We start from the raw sequence: 19,592 nt of genomic DNA, 5'->3' as shown, positions 1-19,592 counted from the left end.
AGCATAAATGTCAGCCACAGCTTTTTTAACAATAGAGCATGAATTTTCGCCTTTTCAGAGAGTGTTTCTTTACAAAATATAGGCAACAACAGACACCCAAGACATGGGACATGATGCATGCCGCTTTTCTTCATCATCGATTCTGTTAATGCGAGTCATATTGCTGGATCCCCCAGTGATGAAGGAGACGAACCCCCTAACCTTATCGCGGTAACTATAACTGTGGACAGGCACACATTACAATAAAGATAAAATGACCAGACAACAGCGACACTTGRCTTGACCACCGACCGCCAATATGTTTTGCATTCAAAATTTACCAAAAGTCATCACTCTTACCCTAAAAATAGCTTCAACTTGTGAAAATGWTGAGATACTTCAGCGGAAAATGCATGATGAATTTCCAATTTTTTCTAAAGCAGATGAATAAAGCAGAGCATTTGAAGTATGTGCTTTCCCCTTATTTAGCGTCTATGATAACCTCTTGGCTATGTTAAGGCATGTTGAATATGCCATGCTAAATGGATGCATCCCTTTGCCTTTAATCTTAACAGACAGGAAACGTTCGTTAATGTAGATAATCAGTCCAAGTCAGCACTAGATTTGATTTTACCGGTCGCAAATTTACTCTTTTGAAGCCTCCTATCTATAAGAGGGTATGCTACGGTCCCAAAAATCAAATGAAACATTATTGTATTGGCTTGGTTTTATCTTTTAGTGGCCATTATCCAGATTCTCGTTATTGYAGTCGAATTGATAGAGAACAGCCAGTTTGCGACAAAAAGGTTTGTCTTTTCTTTGACCTTCCAAGAGACGTGTTCTATAGAAATGTGCCTCTATTTGAGAGACCGAGTATGGCTTATGATGCAATTGACGACATTGCATGTAGCCTGGGCGTTTCAAGGGAAGATCTTCACATTGTAAGTCTCTGGTGCGATCTTGTCAAATAGATCAGTAGCCCGAAGGGGCTTGTTTTTGGCGATCTCCACTTTACTTTGCGTAATAACACCGATTTGAAGTGTGATTCTCAGCCGCTCTTTATCCCAACAGTCAGTTGCATTGCAAACTTTTACTTGAAAAATGTCTGTTTTGTTTTATTGATTGAAAAAGAATCTGTTTTTAGAAGCATTGTTGATTGCAGTTCTGTTATTAAACGATCTGTGGGGAACTTTGTGGCCATTACAGGAAAAGGGTATCCTTGCGTATCGACTAGGCAGTTTTTAAGGCTTTTATCCTTAAAATATCCAAATATTCCGATATTTGGTCTTTTTGATTGCGATCCATATGGGATGGACATATATTATGTTTACAAATATGGTTCTAGGGTTTGATATCGCCATTAATAGAAGAATCTTAGTTACGAGTCCGATTCTAGCGTGATCAGCTCTATTCAGCTTCTAGGTTTATCCATCAATSAAGCTCAAGAAATTTCAAAAGAGCTAGACAACCTTGACTACATGTTTATGTCTCTTTCAAAAAGAGATTATAAAAAGCTTTTAATGTTGCTCGAGTTTTCGTTTTCCGTATCAGAGTATTCGATGATGTAAGGCATCTTTCTGATCAAAAGCGAAATCTTGTACTCTATGCTGCACTCTGGTGCTAAAGTTGAGCTGGAACTGCTTCATTCCCTCAATGGAGGGTATGCAAAATTTATTGAGCTGCAAGTAGCCAACTTGAAATAAAAATACGGTCTCACAATTTCCATTTTTCGAGGAAGCATCCACCAAATCGATGGGAAACTTCGTTCCAATCTACTGCGTTCCAAAAAGAATTCAAATATCCTGCCCTGTTAAAGGAATGGGTAGGTAAGTATGCATGCTCCCATAAGGATACACCAAGAATTGGCCATTGTAGCGGATGTTTCAACGACGCATTATCATGATGGTCAAATAAAAACGGCGTTCCTAAATGATTAGAAGCCGTGAAATCGAATACCGGCTTGAAGGGTTATAATGATTTTTAATTGGCCTTCTCTATTCTCTACTAACCATAGCCATCCTGATCCACCAAAGAAAGCTAGCCCAACATTTTCAAACTAATGTTATGATAAATGAGCTACCATTTTTTTAAACTCCTCCATGCTACCAAAAGACCGCCCAATAGATGTCGTTATCTTTTCTTGGATCGTATTTGGAGATTCATGTAGATCTGCAGCAGAAGGCATACCCATAGGTTCAAGATTAGAACATCTTGACTGCATTAAAGAGGATAGAAACAATTCTATATTTAAAGCCTGGGAAATGTATTGGAATTTATGACACTCAGATAGGATATTATTTTTGGCCGCCAGAAGTGAAAACCAACATCCCAAAGTTATATTAGTTTGTTCAACAGGGGACATTAGAGACTTTGAAACGAAAGATGGCGCTATGTTTTCATCGATTCCGAGCGAAGAAAGTTTAGCAAATAGAGATTGGCGATAGCCGTTGATGAAGGAGAGCCCATTTTTGCCAATAAATGGCAAAGGTTTCAGTCGATGTCCCTGGGCATCCTTTCTTTCGATGGTCCAACTGGAGCTCTCAAAACGATGGGCAAGGTTAAGGGTATGTAATGGCTGTAAAGATTGGTTTAATGCGCGCGTCGATACATTTGCACTGGAGGGTTGTGTAAGAAATCGATGACAATTGTAAGATAACTTTAAAGACATCTTAATAAATAAAATTAAAATCCTTCATTTGATAATTTTCCTTTCCATCATACGATTTCCATGGGTATTACTGAAATTGTTATGCCAAGGGATCCTTTTTTCCAGACTCTTTAGTTCGATTTGGGGAGAACGGGAGTTTAGGGTTTTGATTCTCGGTCTCGATGGTGCAGGCAAAACAACTATTCTGTACAAGCTTCAGGTAACTGTTCTATGTTATTATTGTAGTTGGGTGAAATCCTGTCTACCATTCCGAGTATAAGGCTATCTTTTATATAACTATAGCGATTGGATTTAACATGGAGACTCTTTCGTATAAAAATCTAAAGTTCCAAGGTAACCAACATCCCAAGGTTTAACTATTGCTTAGTATGGGATTTGGGGGGACAATCCACAATCAGGCATGAGCATGGTTCTAAAATTCACCTATAGACCATATTGGAAGTGCTATTTTTCAGAAACGGATGCAATTATTTATGTAGTGGACGCGGCTGATGTTGACCGCGTATCTATATCGAAAGCAGAGTTAGCTCTTGTGCTTGAAGAGGAGGACTTGAAAGGATGTGCTCTTCTGGTCCTTGCAAACAAGCAAGTATGTAAAAACCTGAGATAATTAGCAGGACCTTCCAGGAGCCTTGAATTCTCAGGAGCTAACAAAGGCTCTTGGACTTTCCGCTGTTCGAGAAAGATTATATGCAGTTTTTAACGCCTCTGCAATTCAAGGGCAAGGTCTATTTGAAGGCCTTGATTGGCTAGTGACAGCTGTTCAGAAGCCAAAAGGGTCAAGTTCGCATGATGGTGGCGGGGAGGAGCTTCTATGAAATGTTGCGCATTTCAAGCACTGGCTATTAATGTTTTCAGCTTGGTACACTGTATATAAAGTTGCTTTTACTTGCTAAATTTAACTTGAATTGAATTAACTTGAATTGAATTGAATTGTACTTTTATATTTATACACTTGGGTAAAATTACTCATTTCAAGTTCATAACTCCCTGGTGTAAAAGTTGGCCTTTTAGTTTACGAAATCAAATATCATCATCACCACTATTGTCTCCATTCATTTTGAATAGTATTAGGAATTTAAAAGTCATGCAAGTCCAAGCTGTTTCGTCCGCACTGTCAACTATGTCTGTATTTTCATCTCACCATGAAGAACAGATCCAGAATCTTGGCGATCCTTCCAAGACGATGCCATCCTTCATCAAGCCAAGAATCGATCTTTTTGATCATTTAAAGGCTGAACATCTCAAAAAGTTATCTGAAAAAAAATCTGCTTCGATTAAGATTTCTCTCGCTGACGCCAGAAGCTTTGAAGGGGAGTCTCTGATCACTACTCCTTTGGATATTGCCAAACTTGCTTTTGGAAACAAAGTCGCCGACACTTTTATAGTTGCCAAGGTATTGCATAATCCTATACTTAATTTAGGTAAATGGGCAACTTTTTGATATTACAAGACAATTGGAGTGTGATTGCTCCATTGAGTTTTTTGACTTTAACTCGGAGCAAGGCCAGTCTGTCTTTTGGCATTCCTCTGCTCATGTGTTAGGTGAAGCCTGTGAGTATAAGTATAATTGTTTGCTCTGCCATGGCCCTCCAACGGAAGATGGCTTTCACTATGATATGAAACTTCCAGAGGGCCAGACCGTTAATCCCTCTGATTTCCCCCAGTTGATAGAACTTGCAACAAAGTTCATCAAGGAAAAGCAGCCTTTTGAGAGGCTGGAAATGTCTAAAGACGATCTTTTAAAGATGTTTTCTTATAATCCTTATAAGATCCACTTTATACGCGAGAAAATCGCGGACGGGTCATTTTCTACCGTTTACCGTTGCGGGGATCTTATTGACTTGTGTATGGGGCCACATGTTCCACACACCGGTCTAATAAAGGCCTTTGAAGTAACCAAAAATTCATCTTCTTACTTCTTGGGAGATGCCAACAAGGATTCTTTGCAAAGAATCTATGGAATATCTTTTCCAGATGTCAAGCTTCTAAAGGAGTATGTTAAATTTAAGCAGGAAGCTGAACGTAGAGATCATCGTCGTCTTGGAAAAGACCACCAGCTTTTTTTCTTTCATGAGCTTTCTCCTGGTTCGTGCTTTTTTCTTCCCTATGGAGCGCGAATATATACTTCTCTCGTCGAATTGATGAGAGAAGAGTACAGAAAACGTGGATTCCTTGAGGTTATCTCTCCCAATATTTTCAATGTCAATCTCTGGAAGACATCTGGGCATTGGGAAAATTATCAAGAAAATATGTTTTCGTTTGAAATTGAAAAAGAAGTATATGCTTTGAAGCCTATGAATTGCCCCGGGCATTGTCTTATGTTCGCCCATCGTGAAAGATCTTATCGCGAGCTCCCGCTGCGTTTGGCTGATTTTGGGGTCCTGCACCGTAATGAGCTTTCCGGGGCTTTGACTGGACTTACTAGGGTCCGTCGCTTTCAACAAGACGATGCTCATATATTTTGTCGAGCAGATCAAATTTCAGACGAAATTCAGGGATGTATTGCGTTTCTTGATGCCATTTACTCAATTCTTGGTTTTACATACTCACTAAAGCTTTCCACGAGGCCAGAAAAGTTTTTAGGTGAAATTGACACATGGAACGCCGCTGAAAAGCAGCTTGAAGATGCACTTCGGTTGTCAGGAAAGTCATTTGAACTTAATCCTGGAGATGGAGCGTTTTATGGCCCCAAAATCGATATCACTCTTACAGACGCTCAACGTCGCCGCCACCAATGTGCTACCATTCAACTCGATTTTCAGCTCCCGCAGAGATTTGATCTATCCTTCAGATCAGCATCGCATGATGAAAGCTCAATGCACGAACGGCCAGTGATCATACACAGGGCAATTTTGGGATCTCTTGAACGCATGATTGCCATTTTAACGGAAAATTATGCAGGAAAGTGGCCATTTTGGCTTTCCCCTCGTCAGGTTATGATTGTGCCCGTTTCGGCAGCAACTTTTGAATATGCAGCGCGCATCTGCCAGCAGTTTGTATGTGAGGGCGTACACGCAGAAGTTGATACAAGTGACGTCACTTTAAACAAGAAGATTCGCAATGCGGAAACCTCACACTTTAATTATGTCTTTGTTGTTGGGCAGTCTGAGCAGGATTCTAATTCGGTTAATGTTAGAAAGGCAACAACCGAGGGCAAGGACAGAGTCTGCTCCGTCGATGCAGCATTATCGATGCTACTCCAAATGAAGCAACTTCGATCCAAAGAATCGCTTTTTGCCCTTTAGTTCTGCATATTAATAAATCGTGCATTTTTGCGTGTCAAGCTAGTGATTTAAATATTTAATTTGCCGCACCCGTGCAGAATAACTTTCAATGGCATGGTGCCCCCCCCCTCCCATTTTGTAAATATTGGTTTTCAACATTGGTTTCATTTCAAACGAATTTAAATTTATTTTTTTGAACCAAGACCAGACACTATGCATCCCTCTGACGTTCCAGATGCTGTTCCCGGTAATGCCGATATCCTCGAAGACACTTCACTAAAGTCAAATCATGCATATTTAGAATATTCGAGGGCACTTCGGGACCTTACTTTTAATTCCAAACCAATAATAAATGGTCTTACCATCTTAGCTCACGAATATTCCCGTTCCTCTAATTCGAAGCCTGTTGCAGCCGCTGTATTGGACTATTTTTTAAAGGTAACAATGGAATTTTAATCTCCAGACTAATCATAAACTATCGGCGTTATATCTTATAGATTCTATATGTAAGAACCTTCCCCTACCAGTGGCCGATTATGTTCCACTATTTACAAGTAAAATAGCATATGCATTTTCCACCGTATTTTTATCGCTAAAATTCGATCATTCAAATCCAAACGACCAAAGGGATTTTTTGCGCGTACTTCAGACATGGCATAATGTGTTTCCGCACTCCACCATTAAAGAAATAGAGGCCGCAATTTTCGGGAATACCAATCCCATCCCCTCTTCTTCGCATGCCTCTAGCATCGGCACCGATGCTGGAAATGATCATGGTAAGTCTCAATCGAATGTATGGATGCAACAACAGCAACCACATCTATCAAGAAACTCGATTCCCGCATATCCTCAAGTGGGATATCCTTTTCATTTTCCAACCTCACCTTATCATCAGCATCCATTTGGGACCCATTATCCAATCAACCAATTCATCGGCCAGATGTCTTCTGCTCATCAATCTGGCCAGACGCCGCCCCATCTTCAACCTAGGAGCCAGGCACCTCATCTAGCGCAACCTTTTGTTCAGCCCACCCAATCTTCTGCTATTTCTCGTCCTGGTCATGCTTTAAACGAGCCTGTTACTTTTACATCGGGAAATCCATTAGATTTATTGGAAGAACTGAAAGATTTTTTGCAAACTTCTTCAAGTGACCAAGTAAGCCCGGCAGGTAAGCATATTGATTTTATGTTAGAGCTCTTTTTTTACCGATCACCGCCTGTTAGGGTGGATCTTTCGTTTTCCGGCATTCAAAGGTAAATCCAATTGATTTACCATAGCATCACTGCTGATTTCTTTTCTTTCCTCTACGAGAAACTCCCTTTACAATGTCACGTGTGTGGACTGAGATGGGGGGATGATTCCAGCCACAGGATGCTGTTTGACCACCATCTAGACATCCATTTCAGGAAGGCCCGCAGGAACCAGGATCCATCTTTTCGAAGGAGCTTGGCTAGGCAATGGTACCCGTTGGGAGAAACCGAGTGGAAATTGCTACGCCTGACGGGAAAACCAAACGATATAAGCACGGTTGAGGAAAGGAAGCCTCCAGAACCCCCTGTTTCAAAGCGAACCCGACATGAAAGTGTTGACCCCAACTATTCTGACGAAGAAAATGGAGACGAAGACACCCCGGAGAGCCTCTTTATTCCTAAAAGGCCAAATTTTTCTAACCGCCTCCCTAACAATGGCAATGAAGATGAGGATGACGAATGAATTCTCAAATATTTGTAAACTTAAATAAAATTTAACCCCTTCTTTGGCCTGTCGGTGCACAATGGCGCAAGATGCTCGGCTTGTCATCACGCAATGCGCGCAAATGCTCGATTGTAAGAATTTATCAAACTCGTCGATCGTAAAGTCGTTTGAAGTATTATTTTTGGATGTTTATGCTTTAATCAATATAGACGCTGCATTCTGCTCTTTCTTCTATCGATCAGGATAAACTGTCCATAGAGATTATCAAGTGTGTGGCATCCGCTTTGATAGGCAATGACTTTCAGTTCGTTCACAATGAAAACGAATTTATATTGGCCCTTTGCTTGCTTTGTATTTCAAATGCCCTTCGACTGGCCGCGCCTGAATCTCCGTATTCTCCTGATGAATTAAAGGTATTTTACACCCGAAATTACGATCAGCAAGTCTTCTTGGCGTTCCACAAGATATGGAAGAGGCTCTCAAATGAAGATGATTCTTTATTTTCATATTCTCATAAGCTGCTGGAGGGCATTGTACTAGTTCGGTCCGGCGTTTTGATCCTTGAAGCAGCAGACTCTGTTGTTTTGATCAATGCGACTTTTGATCTGTGTTATGCTTTGGCTCCAAGGGATTTTACTCTTTTTTACCTGATAGGGTTTCCGATGCCGTTATCAGATTGCTAATGGAATACCTGCAGTCCATCATCGAAGAATCTGACGTGTTATTTCCAGAGTCCATTCATGCTCTTTTGGCTCCAATAGGGGTCGATGCAAGCCATTGTAGATCCGATGTTATAGTACGATCATGTGTTACCATTTTTAGTCTCCATCTTCCAAACTTGTGCTTCGTCTTCTACATCAATGTTCTTTCCACCTTCAGCCATTTATGTCGCAGGTAAACGTTCAGAACCGCTCTATATTTGCTAGTATTTTTCGTCCAAGTTTGACCAAATGACGAGAAAAGAGTTGCGAGATCCAGAGATCAAGACATGCCAGCAAGTGATCGCCAATGTTATCCGACATGCTCCCCATGTATTGGCAATGTCTTGGGATGTTTTTTCGTCGTTTTTAAGTGTATTTCCAAATAGCTGTGATTACTAATAATAGCATACCGATGTTCTCGTCAGGCTACAAATGACGAAATTTTTCGGTGACATTTTGAAGACCCACAGGTGTCTTTTGAATGCGCAATTTGAGGCTTCAATATTTGAGCTTCGAAACGACCCGTCAATTTCTATTCGAATGGCATGGATTGAGCTTGTGCTTTCTCGTGAAGCACAAAATCCACATCTGCCTCGATCTATGCCGTCTCTTTGTGCGCTTTCCGCCGCAACAACACAGGGACTTATTGAAAAGATGCTTGATCCAGAAGAAAGGGTTAGGTCGTTCACTTTGGAAAGACTTGCTTTTTTTTCATCCCATTTGAAGGGCCAAAATGCAGACGAACTTGTTGAAGTTGTTGATGCAGCAATTGAGCGTATGCGCGACGTTAAAGAAAGCGTCAGAAACTCGGCAATCCTATTTTTGTGTGCAATTGTTAACCATCAACTACTTATGTCAATGGATGCTGATTCTAATATCGCTGAAAGAACCAGTAAAATTATAGATGAGCTTTTTTTGCTATGCAGCATTTCTTCACCACTGCCGCTTCGTCTTTCATACATTTCTTTCATTGAAAGCTCTTTGTTTCCTTCGCTCTTAAAGTCAAGCAAGGGCAATGACATAACAATTCTGACTCTTGTTGCCAAGCATTTAATTTCATCCTCGTCCGATCTTTCCAATTCACCTCGAGCCTGTTCGTCTTTTGTTAGATACTTGAGGATGAAAGTTCTTTTTCATCAATGGATTCAATCCATAAAGTGTGCCTTTATAAAGCTAAAGTCTGATCATGATACCCTCCATGATGGTGAAAATTTACTTTTCCATGCTTCTTTATCGAAAAAGTGTCCAGAAAAGGACACATTTGTTAAATATTCGATTGGTTTGGCACCAGATTTTATCCGAAATGATGAAAAGTCTCTTTCATCGCTCATGGAAGCCTTGTTTGACAATTACTTAAATGTTGATTTTGGGGCGGATATTTTCGCGCAATTGTCCGAAATCTCGGCAACTTTTCCCGGCTGTTTGAGTACACCAGCTAGCAAGAAGCTTTTAAAAAATATTCTTTCTTTGCAAAATGGACACTCTTTTTATTGCTCTGAAGGAAAAGTTTGCCAATTTTTGCAGTCATTGGATGACACTCAGTGTCGTTGGCTACTTAAACGATATCCGCCTCTTGGCTTTGCCTTTATAAAGCAAAGGCATTCTCTAGCTGCAAGCCGAAAACACAAACTGTGTTCAATAGATAACCACAAAGATCTTGATGATGTCTCACGCTTCCACTTTATTTTCGCATCCTTCTACTATTATTGTGATTTTTCGTCGTTTTCTGCTGCCGCTGATYAAGAGATCCATCGATGGGTTGTGGAGAATATATCAGGCTTTCTTGGCACCGAGATTTCTCGATCTCCGGACCTCTCTTCAAAATGTATAAGAGTTTTGTTGTCATATATGAACGCTAAAAACATTTCCCCCTCCTTTAAATTTTTCCAGGATACCTTAGGCAGTGCCATTAGTTGGTCTCTTACTCGTTTCGCTGCAGAGGAAAAAGATCCTGTATTTGTCGATACGACACTAATACGATCGACAGATCACATCATATCAATAGAGATCCTTTCGGCGCTCCTGAGAAGCCGAATTACGATTCTCGACAATGCAGCAATAGAGGAGCTTTTAGATGGAACATTTTATTACCTGAAAAAGGTTCTGACATCTCCAATCTTTCCGTCACTCCAACTAGAGCAATCCTCGATAAAGGTAATATTCGGTTCTCTTTCCTCGGTAGATCTTAATTAAGCACATGAAATTTCTCTTTTATGCTATCACCTATCTATTAAGGGAAGATGTTTTAGATAGCAATCGGTCATTACAGCGACGACAACGTGTTGATCAGTATCTTCAACTTATATCCAGCATTGTTACTTGCCAGAAAAATAACGATCTTACCATTTGCGCATCATGGCTATATTTAAAGTTGCTTGCTATTCTCCAAAACAAAACAGGTGAAAGGTATCCCTGGATTTTACCGTCCCTTGTTGACATATTACTACAGAAGACTAATATTGCAGATGATTGGGCAAAGAAATTTGCAAAGTTAATTGTGATCCAACAGAGCGCAAAATCAATAATTTCAACTCTCTGCTATGCCCTTGTTGTTTTCTCAACATCTTATTCCAAGTCACTCAATGTAGTAATTCAGCAATTGGCAGCTAGAGCGAGTGTTTTATCGCCCCATGAAAGCATCATATCGGCTTTACTACTTTTTCTTTCTTTCACACCTGATCAGTTTGATTCTGACTCGCTTGAAAAAATCTTGACCCCCATTAATGAGGCTATCAAGCCGACTTTGATATCTGACAAAGCAATTCAACGTGTATGTAATGCACAGATCATATCTCAATTTGTATGGCAAGGTGAGGCTAGCTCTTTTGATGAACATAAAATCATAACGACGGTTAACAAAGTAGCCCATTTATTTGCTGTCTACAACAAATTTGCTAGGCGAGAACCTCCAGACGAAAATGTGAATCGGAATCTTGGCCAGCAAAGAAGCTCCGAAAATATGCATATCAAGGGCACATCTGATCACGATGCTGCACAATGACTTTAAATTCTCAAAATATGAATGGCAAATTTGAAGGCTGCCAAAATCCGAATTATTCCCATAAAGCCCACTTAATTTATTTGCATTTAAATTAAATTTTTACTTACGAATGGACCCCGATTTGGAGCAGTACTGGAATGAATATGAGGCCCAAGTTTGCTCATCCTCTTCAAAAGGGAAGAAAAATAAAAAACCTCAAAAGGAAGAACCCCTAGAAAAGATAGATGGAATATCAAAACGCAAAATTCTAGCAGAGGATCAGAATACCAGTACAAATCAGACGAAGCTGTCAGGTGATTCCAAAAAGAGGAGCGAGACGAAAGAATCCAGCGCGACAAAGAAGGAATCCAGCGCAACAAAGAAGGCAAATAGTTCTAAAAAGAGCATCGATACAAAGAAAGGATCTTCGGAACTCGAAATTATTCAAGAAACCAATACAATGGCCCCGAAAAAGTCGTCTTCAAAGAAAGACGAGGAGGAAAAAAAATTAGAGCCTTCCTCAAGCAAGAAAAAGCCCCAAAATACGGCCATCCTTGCTATTAAGCGAATGCAGGAGGCAATGAAAGCCCAAGAGGAAGAGTTAAAGAAGCTTGAGGAGGAAGAGCGGCAAAAAGAAATGGATGCTCAGCGAGAGGCTGAGGAGAAGAGGTTGGCTGAAGAAGCTGAGCGCCAGCGTAAGCGGGATCGACGAAAGGTACGCAAGTTTTTTCTTTTCTAGGCTCGCCAACAAGCCCTAAAAAAAGAGGGTACCAAGGCCGAGCGCGAACGTCTTAAAATAGACAAAGAGAAGATTACGATTTTACAGCAACAATCCATTAACCACCATAATCTCGATAATCCCTCGCAAGATCCTGCTCCTGCTCCTGAAAGGAAAAAGTTGGTTTACACCAAGAAAAAGGCGTCCTCTAAATCGAGCTATGCTTGTTCTCAAATTTCTTCTGCTCACACATCAAAGTTATCCACGACCGATTGTGTTTCAGATAAAGGCACCATATCCACAGATTCGGGCTCTTCAAATGAGGAAATTCTCGACTCTTGGGAAGATGCCCTTGAAGACAAGGACGATGATTCCAATGATTCTCTTATTACTGGGCTTACCGCTCTTAATTGCAAAGATGCATGGGTCGCCAATCAGCCACAGATTTCAACTTCAGCTAATGCATCGATGAACATCCCAGCAACTATGAGAAGAGCGCCAGCTGATCACAAGTCGCACGTACCTTCACTCACTGTCAAGACCTCAATGCCAATCGACAATTCTGGAAACAATGAGCAACTTATATCTGTAGCTCCAGTAGAGCAGGACCTTATGTCTCCAATTATTTGTGTTCTTGGCCACGTCGACACCGGAAAAACAAAGCTGTTGGATAAGCTTCGCGAGACAAGCGTCCAGGAGAATGAGGCTGGAGGTATTACTCAACAAATCGGGGCCACGTTCTTTCCCCGCGAGGCCATCATCGCTAAAATGTTAATAACCGGCAGCGAGAATGAAGGGCTACACGTGAAAATCCCTGGACTCGTTGTGATTGATACCCCGGGCCATGCCTCATTTGCCAATCTTCGTGACCGTGGATCCTCTTTGTGCCATCTCGCTGTGCTAGTAGTTGATATCATGCACGGGCTGGAACCGCAAACATTAGAATCCATTGAGTTATTGCGTCGTAGGCGGACACCGTTTGTAGTAGCACTGAACAAGATTGATAGGCTCTATGGCTGGTCTCCAGTGCCCGGTGCCCGTAGCTGGAGTGAGATTGAGGCTGCTCAGAAACCATCCACCGTTGCTGAGTTTCGTGACAGACTTGATCGCACAAAGCTTGCTTTTGCCTCACAAGCAGGTCTCAATGCAGAGCTGCATCAAGAAAATACGAATCCACGCTCCACGATTTCATTGATCCCTATCTCTGCCCTTACAGGCGAGGGGATTCCTGACTTGCTGCGGACAGTTGTAATGCTAACGCAGGAGCGCCTGGGGGCTGCGCTTGTTTTTGATGAAAATCGATTTTCAGCTTTTGTATTGGAAGTGAAGAGCGTGGAGGGCCTTGGGCACGTCATCGATGTCATTCTGACACAAGGAACGTTAGCAGAGGGTGACCAGTTTGCTGTTGCTGGCCTTTCTGGACCCATTCTAAGCCAGGTGCGGTCACTATTGACCCCAGAGCCCATGAAAGAAAGTAGGGTAAAGACGCTTCGTTACCTGCATCATACAACCGTTCGAGCATGCATGGGAGTCCGGATAGTTGGACTGAATTTAGAGGCAGCAGTTGCCGGTTCCCGTCTCGTTCGAGTAACTAAAAGTGATGCTGACGAAGGTGACGACGACGCCGCTACTGTTGCAATGCGGCTGGTTGATGAGGAGATGAGAGAGGTTTTGGGAATTAAGGCAGCTCTTTCTAGTGCTGCCGATCGCTGCCGTAGTGGTGCTGCCGGTGTCAGTGTGCAGGCCTCCACGCTAGGATCCCTTGAAGCGTTATTGACTTTTCTTGCGGCAAATGACGTCCCTGTCGCTACGGCGTCGATTGGCACAATTTACAAGCGTGACATTCTAACCACGGCTGCCAATTTGGAGCGATGGACCACGGCTGGCAACCCGGAGGCTCGAGATTATGCTGCCGTGTTGGCGTTTGACGTTCGCGTAGACCGCGAGGTGAGGCCTGTGCTTGATATTTGAATGCTTTTGTATTGCTCCTTTCTGCTTCTCTTTAATTAGAAATTTTCTCCATATCACGCTATTCCTAACTTTTATAGGCACAGGAGCTTGCGGAAGACCTTGGAATTAAGATATTTTCGGCAGACATTATCTACCACTTACTTGATACCTTCAAGGCACACCGCTCGGTGTTGGTCGAGCAGCGTAAACGAGACCTGGCGCCACAAGCTGTTTTTCCTTGTGTTCTCAAGATAGTCCCTGGATGTGTCTTCAACAAACGCTCCCCGATCATTTTAGGTGTTCAAGTAACAGAAGGTGTTTTGCGCATTGGAACACCCCTGGTCATACATCAAGGAGAAGGAAAGCCTCTATCGATTGGCCGCGTTACTTCGATCGAGCTCAATCATCGTCCTGTGGACAAAATCCGGCGGGGAGGCTCTTCAGTTGCCATCAAGATCGAGCAGGCTTCATACGAGATTCCGCGAATGGTTGGGCGCCACTTTTCCGAGAACGACGAGCTGCTATCAGCCATTTCGCGGACGTCCATCGATATTCTCAAAACGAGTTTCCGCGAAGAGATGACTGCAGAAGACTGGCAGCTGATACGCCGCCTCAAAGGGCTTTTTGGAATCCAATGAGACCGGGAAGGACCTGACGATCTCTTAGCAATAAAGTGATCAACATAGGCGTTACAACGACTTCCCAGCCACTTTGGGGCTCGTAAATTAAATGGGGATAATTTAGTGTATTTTTACTCTATCCAGACGGGAGGTTATTTGAAGGAGCAGCAATCGATTAATGCCCAGTCCATTGGATCTTACGGAGATCAATGCCTTGTTGTATCATTTCCCAGAGTGGGGAGATTTCCCGCAACCGCCGCACATGACGCACTGTTCGTTGGGTGACAGCATCTACCTCATCCCTGGTGGTGAAGCGCCCAATTCCGAAGCGGATGGAGGAATGGGCCATGTCTTCTTCAGTGCCGAGGGCTCGAAGCACATAAGAGGGCTCCAGCGAAGCCGAGGTGCAAGCAGAGCCTGATGAACACGCAACATCTTTAAGTGCCATCAGCAAAGATTCGCCCTCGACACAGCTGAAGGAAATGTTGACACATCCTGGATAAAGGGAAGCATTTGAAGTCCCATCTGAAGAAACTGCACCATTGCGCTCGATCATCGGAAGTTGGTCAAACAGACCGCGGATGAGGCGGTTGGAAAGGTGATCGATGTGTTTTATATCGGCATCCATCTCCTGAGCAGCGACACGAAACGCAGCCCCAAGGCCGATAACAAGAGGCGCGGGTATGGTACCGGATCTCAATGACCGCTCCTGGCTCCCACCCGTGAATAGCGGTGTCAAACGAACACGGGGACGACGTCGGATAAAAAGAGCTCCTACACCTTTGGGTCCGTAGATTTTGTGCCCGGAAATGGAAAGTAAATCGATAAATGACTTTTCAACATCAATCGGGATCTTTCCAACGGCTTGAGCGGCATCGCAATGGAAAAAGGCACCATGAGATCGAGCGACACGCCCGATTTCCGTGATCGGCTGAATAGACCCAATTTCGTTATTAATAGCCATGATGGAGATGAGACGGGTTTCTGGCCGTAGAGCGCCTTTCACACTCTCAACATCGACTATGCCTTGTTTGTTGACGGGAAGGTAAGTGATTGTGGCTTCCCCGGCCTCTTCCAGAAATCGGCATGTATCTAGCACACACTTGTGCTCAACGACCGAAGTGATGATGTGTGGAACTTGCGTAGTGCTGCCATAAAAGCGCACAATACCTCTGATGGCCATGTTTACAGACTCGGTAGCTCCGGAAGTGAAAATGATTTCTGACGGCGTGCTTGCCCCAATGAGCGAGGCCACAGATGTTCTTGCTTCTTCTACAGCAGCCTCGGTTTCCCAGCCATATGCGTGTGTTCTGGAGTGCGGATTTCCGAATCCGTAAGTCATCCACGGAAGCATGGCATCAAGAACGCGCGGGTCGATGTTTGTAGTGGCCTGCACGTCAAAGTAAATTGGACGGTCATCATTGCATGTTGGGCGCTTTAACTCAAATCCAAAAGAAGGAAGCGAAGACTGGTGTCGACGTGCATACAGCACGCGAAGAAAACGAAGCCTTGGGATGAGGATGGGTGGCATCGTGGCAAGTTCAATCCTAAAATGCTGGATTTAGATTTTCTGATTTTAAATTTTAAATTCAATTCTTCAGCCCATTTTAATTTTACTGCCAATGCACCCGCTTATGGCCGAAAAGGTCCGCGTGTTGGGGCTCATTTCGCTTTCCTTTATGCTGGCTGCTGGCTTCATCTGTATTCTCATTGCAGCATCTAGAAGTGGGGACTGGACAATGATGATTGTGGCATTGTTGAGCATCTCAATCCCGTTTCCTGGTCGGATAGGGTATATTCTTATGAAAGAGGACTTGAAAAAGGAAGAGGAAGAAGAAGAGGCCGAGGACGAGGACCAAGAAGAAGAGTATATTTCTTCCGGAAATGATAGATGCGCTTCGATCACATCCTCCACAAAAACAGTCATGATCCCTGGTCTGGGGACTCTTTGCCTGCTGTTCACGCCGTTGGACAATATATCTGAAAGGAACTGGGAAATTTGGCTTGGTGCACAGATATTATCACTGGCCCTGATTATTCTCTCACTAGTCGTTCCTCTCTTTTGGTTTCTTGTCTCGACCAGCATTGGGGGCGATGCTGCCCTCCTTTCATCATTAGGTGCTGTCCTGATGATGGGTTCCATCTTATTATACTCTCACATGTACCATAAGAACGAGGACGATCTGGCCTTGTTTCTGAATAACGATTCAGAAGATGAATTTTCAAATGTTGGAGGCGGCACCTGTGAAATCAGCGGTTTATAAACACACTCTCTTTGACCTTAATTTTGATTTTTCCCTTGCCCAATTGATTTCGATTCCGTACTACATGGTATAAAGCTCCGAAATAAAAATGGCATGTGGGGAAAACACAGGCGACATGTGGATGTCTCGCCCAACAGACATCCAATACACACAAATAAAGCGGAAGCTCCAATACGACATATCATTTGATTGCAAATTTTCACACATGCATCTGTAGTGAAAATTGGACACTGCAATTGGCTTGTGAGATGAGACAATGACCTCAAGTGCATGGAGAACGGCTCATGGCTTTTCTAGTTCATCACTTGGTAGCCCCAGTGCGAGTGGTGAATCGCAGCCAATACGATATTTTGTGTGTTGAAGAGGAGGGACAGTGACATCGGTATTTTTAAGTGGCCGGCATTGCACGTTTAAATTTATATTTTTCTTGATGCGCGTTCCGCTCTCCATGCTTTACGTGACGTTTGAAAATTCCGATCGCCTCGGTTATCTGCTGGCCTGGATTAGCGCCCTGCCGACCTTTATTCTCTTCTTCATTGGCGCGATGGTGGTTCTGTATTCAATTTACATCTACATTTTGTATTCAACGGAGAGCGCCAATAAAGTATCGCCGCCACACACTGTCGTTGTCTGGATTTGGTATGAAAATAACCCGTACGTATTTCTGCGCTGGCTTTGTTATATTCTGCTTGGGCAGGTGTTCTGCGAGTTTTTGGCCGTGCTTCTGAAGGACCTGCTAAAGGGCGAGCGTCCATTGGCCTCAGACAGGCACGGCTTTGATTTTGGAAATCCATCAAGCCATACGCAGTTTATCACGTTTTTTGCATACATGTGCCTGAGGCGACTTTATTCCAAAAGGAGGAAAACCCCGACGCTTATAGCAATCTTAGACGCCACTGTGCTGACTGGCCTTGTGCCTCTTGTCGCGCTTTCAAGGATATATCTTGAATACCATTATTTGTACCAAGTTTTCACCGGCTTTTTTGTGGGATTGCTTTTTGCAGCGTGCTGGGATCGTCTTGCTTTTCCCCTCGTTGTTGACAAATAATATGCACAGCGATTTGGAAATAAATTTTACTCGAAAACTTTATGAACGCTGTTGTTGGTCTGCTTGCGCTTAGAAGATTTTCGTCACCGTGTGTGGTTTCGCTCTCGTAACAGTGTAGGATCCGTGCCACTTTTATAATTCCTCTGGATCGAGTTACTGGTGCACCAGCAAGGGAAGTTGCCGTTCAGGGAAACGCAGGCCAAACTCTGCTCTCCCTTGCCCATGAAAACGACGTCGAACTTGAAGGTACGCAGACTTTCCGCCCATTTTGATACTAGGTGCTTGCGATGGCTCTCTTGCTTGCTCCACATGCCATGTGATTTTGGACAAACGGACTTATGATGTGCTCCCTGAAGCCTCTGACGAGGAGAACGACATGTTGGACTTGGCATTTGGGCTTACTGAAACCTCGAGACTGGGCTGTCAGGTTAAGCTTGACCCATCCATTGAAGGTATGGTTGCAAAAATCCCGGCAGCCACTCGCAACATCGCCGTTGACGGGTACAAGCCACCAAAACATTAGACAAAATCTGATGGCCTCTTCCTCCGATTGGCTTAAAAGCATCGGTACCATGCGAATACCTTCCAAGTGCACAAATTATTTGTTGCGCGTGTATTTATTAAACACCATGTTCAGTGCGGACAGCTAGCTTGCGTGCTTACACATAAAGATTTCTTACTCATTGCTTGAGATTTCGGAGGAAAATTTTTGCACGAAAAACTTCATCGTTTCTGTTCGCTCTTTTGCAGCAACAAAGCCGGGGGCTGTTTTGACCAAGCTGTGTAGCTTTAGCAGCTTTTCGTGAAAGTGGTTGATGGACGAGCTGTTTGTGTCTTTTCCCACGTATTCCTCAAAGGTGATCAACTCCTTTGGCTGCTCAGAAGAGTAAAACGGCGTTCCAAAAATGGATCCATATGCAAAGCAACGAGCAATTCCAATTGCGCCCAATGCATCTAGACGATCTGCATCCTGCACGCATGCAAAGGCAAGGGCCAACGGAAGATCATGTAAATTTAGCAGATCAGAAAACGTGTTGGGACTTTCCAACTCTTTCCTAAATGAAATGCCGTTAATGATGAAGAGAATTTTTTCCTGCTCCTCCATACAAACTTGGGGTGAAAGGACGTCCCTGATCATGGATTGCGATTGATCCAAGGAACCAGAATAGTACTTTGGGTCAGCTACGTCATGAAGAAGAGCTGAAAGCTCAACTATGGTCAAGTTAATGTTTACAGGGAATCCTCCCTCACCAACTACGGGGAGCAAAGCCAAATAATTGGGAGATAAAATTTGATCTGCCCTCCAATTGCCCGCAAGCAGTATCCCATTTAGTCTGTTGGCAAGCGCAAGAGCTCTGCTCCTGACGCGCTCAACATGCAACCAATCGTGGGATGGATCATTATGCTGCATCTTTTCCCGGACAAAGAACTCGACTTTTTCTCTAACCGAACCATCCATTATCCAAAGCAAAAATTAAATTTGAAAGTTTATAAAACGACGCTCCACCACGATGATCATTAAACAGACGACAGGATATCGTCCGCCTTATTGAGCGCTTCAATCATTCGCTTGACTTCACGGCGACGCTTAACAATATGCTCGGGTTCTTTCAACAAGTCTTCAGACTGGTCCATCTTGTACAAGTCATTGAGAAGGGTCCGCTGCATTTCATCCATCGAAGAATTGACAAGGTGAAGCATGATTGATTTTGGCACCAAATCCATGACGTTCCGTTTTACA

The 19,592-nt window shown here is 43.2% G+C and overlaps 11 protein-coding genes across 11 annotated transcripts; 7 read left to right on the top strand and 4 right to left on the bottom strand.

The window, feature by feature from the left end:
* Positions 1-2,041: 2,041 nt before the first annotated feature.
* DI09_12p450 (uncharacterized protein) lies at positions 2,042-2,647 on the bottom strand (the record flags this gene model as incomplete). Its single annotated transcript, XM_013383850.1, has 1 exon — positions 2,042-2,647. One exon carries the CDS (start codon positions 2,645-2,647, stop codon positions 2,042-2,044), a length of 606 nt encoding a protein of 201 aa, XP_013239304.1.
* A 60-nt stretch (positions 2,648-2,707) lies between these two features.
* DI09_12p440 (ADP-ribosylation factor-like protein 1) lies at positions 2,708-3,465 on the top strand (the record flags this gene model as incomplete). Its single annotated transcript, XM_013383849.1, is given in 6 exon segments — positions 2,708-2,711; positions 2,737-2,846; positions 2,873-2,900; positions 2,930-2,997; positions 3,015-3,236; positions 3,262-3,465. The coding sequence occupies 6 exon segments, from the start codon at positions 2,708-2,710 to the stop codon at positions 3,463-3,465; spliced, it is 636 nt and encodes a 211-aa protein (XP_013239303.1).
* Positions 3,466-3,734: 269 nt separating this feature from the next.
* DI09_12p430 (uncharacterized protein) lies at positions 3,735-5,895 on the top strand (the record flags this gene model as incomplete). Its single annotated transcript, XM_013383848.1, has 2 exons — positions 3,735-4,043; positions 4,072-5,895. 2 exons carry the CDS (start codon positions 3,735-3,737, stop codon positions 5,893-5,895), a joined length of 2,133 nt encoding a protein of 710 aa, XP_013239302.1.
* An 88-nt stretch (positions 5,896-5,983) lies between these two features.
* On the top strand, positions 5,984-7,588 carry DI09_12p420 (uncharacterized protein; the record flags this gene model as incomplete). Its single annotated transcript, XM_013383847.1, has 5 exons — positions 5,984-6,012; positions 6,078-6,312; positions 6,386-7,030; positions 7,070-7,128; positions 7,153-7,588. The coding sequence occupies 5 exons, from the start codon at positions 5,984-5,986 to the stop codon at positions 7,586-7,588; spliced, it is 1,404 nt and encodes a 467-aa protein (XP_013239301.1).
* Positions 7,589-7,659: 71 nt separating this feature from the next.
* On the top strand, positions 7,660-11,272 carry DI09_12p410 (uncharacterized protein; the record flags this gene model as incomplete). The annotated part of the gene is made up of 6 exons (XM_013383846.1): positions 7,660-7,701; positions 7,780-8,177; positions 8,225-8,333; positions 8,393-8,464; positions 8,677-10,425; positions 10,466-11,272. 6 exons carry the CDS (start codon positions 7,660-7,662, stop codon positions 11,270-11,272), a joined length of 3,177 nt encoding a protein of 1,058 aa, XP_013239300.1.
* A 109-nt stretch (positions 11,273-11,381) lies between these two features.
* On the top strand, positions 11,382-14,557 carry DI09_12p400 (putative eukaryotic translation initiation factor 5B; the record flags this gene model as incomplete). Its single annotated transcript, XM_013383845.1, has 3 exons — positions 11,382-11,946; positions 12,004-13,925; positions 14,018-14,557. The coding sequence occupies 3 exons, from the start codon at positions 11,382-11,384 to the stop codon at positions 14,555-14,557; spliced, it is 3,027 nt and encodes a 1,008-aa protein (XP_013239299.1).
* Positions 14,558-14,714: 157 nt separating this feature from the next.
* Positions 14,715-16,070, bottom strand: DI09_12p390 (putative cysteine desulfurase Nfs1; the record flags this gene model as incomplete). The annotated part of the gene is made up of 1 exon (XM_013383844.1): positions 14,715-16,070. One exon carries the CDS (start codon positions 16,068-16,070, stop codon positions 14,715-14,717), a length of 1,356 nt encoding a protein of 451 aa, XP_013239298.1.
* Positions 16,071-16,161: 91 nt separating this feature from the next.
* On the top strand, positions 16,162-16,803 carry DI09_12p380 (uncharacterized protein; the record flags this gene model as incomplete). The annotated part of the gene is made up of 1 exon (XM_013383843.1): positions 16,162-16,803. The coding sequence occupies one exon, from the start codon at positions 16,162-16,164 to the stop codon at positions 16,801-16,803; it is 642 nt and encodes a 213-aa protein (XP_013239297.1).
* A 1,049-nt stretch (positions 16,804-17,852) lies between these two features.
* DI09_12p370 (uncharacterized protein) lies at positions 17,853-18,374 on the top strand (the record flags this gene model as incomplete). The annotated part of the gene is made up of 3 exons (XM_013383842.1): positions 17,853-17,908; positions 17,970-18,097; positions 18,208-18,374. 3 exons carry the CDS (start codon positions 17,853-17,855, stop codon positions 18,372-18,374), a joined length of 351 nt encoding a protein of 116 aa, XP_013239296.1.
* Positions 18,375-18,527: 153 nt separating this feature from the next.
* DI09_12p360 (uncharacterized protein) lies at positions 18,528-19,310 on the bottom strand (the record flags this gene model as incomplete). The annotated part of the gene is made up of 1 exon (XM_013383841.1): positions 18,528-19,310. One exon carries the CDS (start codon positions 19,308-19,310, stop codon positions 18,528-18,530), a length of 783 nt encoding a protein of 260 aa, XP_013239295.1.
* Positions 19,311-19,369: 59 nt separating this feature from the next.
* DI09_12p350 (putative vacuolar protein sorting-associated protein 1) lies at positions 19,370-19,576 on the bottom strand (the record flags this gene model as incomplete). The annotated part of the gene is made up of 1 exon (XM_013383840.1): positions 19,370-19,576. One exon carries the CDS (start codon positions 19,574-19,576, stop codon positions 19,370-19,372), a length of 207 nt encoding a protein of 68 aa, XP_013239294.1.
* Between the last annotated feature and the right edge of the window lie 16 nt (positions 19,577-19,592).

This window comes from Mitosporidium daphniae, assembly GCF_000760515.2.
Source record: "Mitosporidium daphniae strain UGP3 chromosome Unknown contig-12, whole genome shotgun sequence".
NCBI classification, from domain to species: domain Eukaryota; kingdom Fungi; phylum Microsporidia; genus Mitosporidium; species Mitosporidium daphniae.
This window is presented reverse-complemented; position numbering and strand designations above follow the sequence as displayed.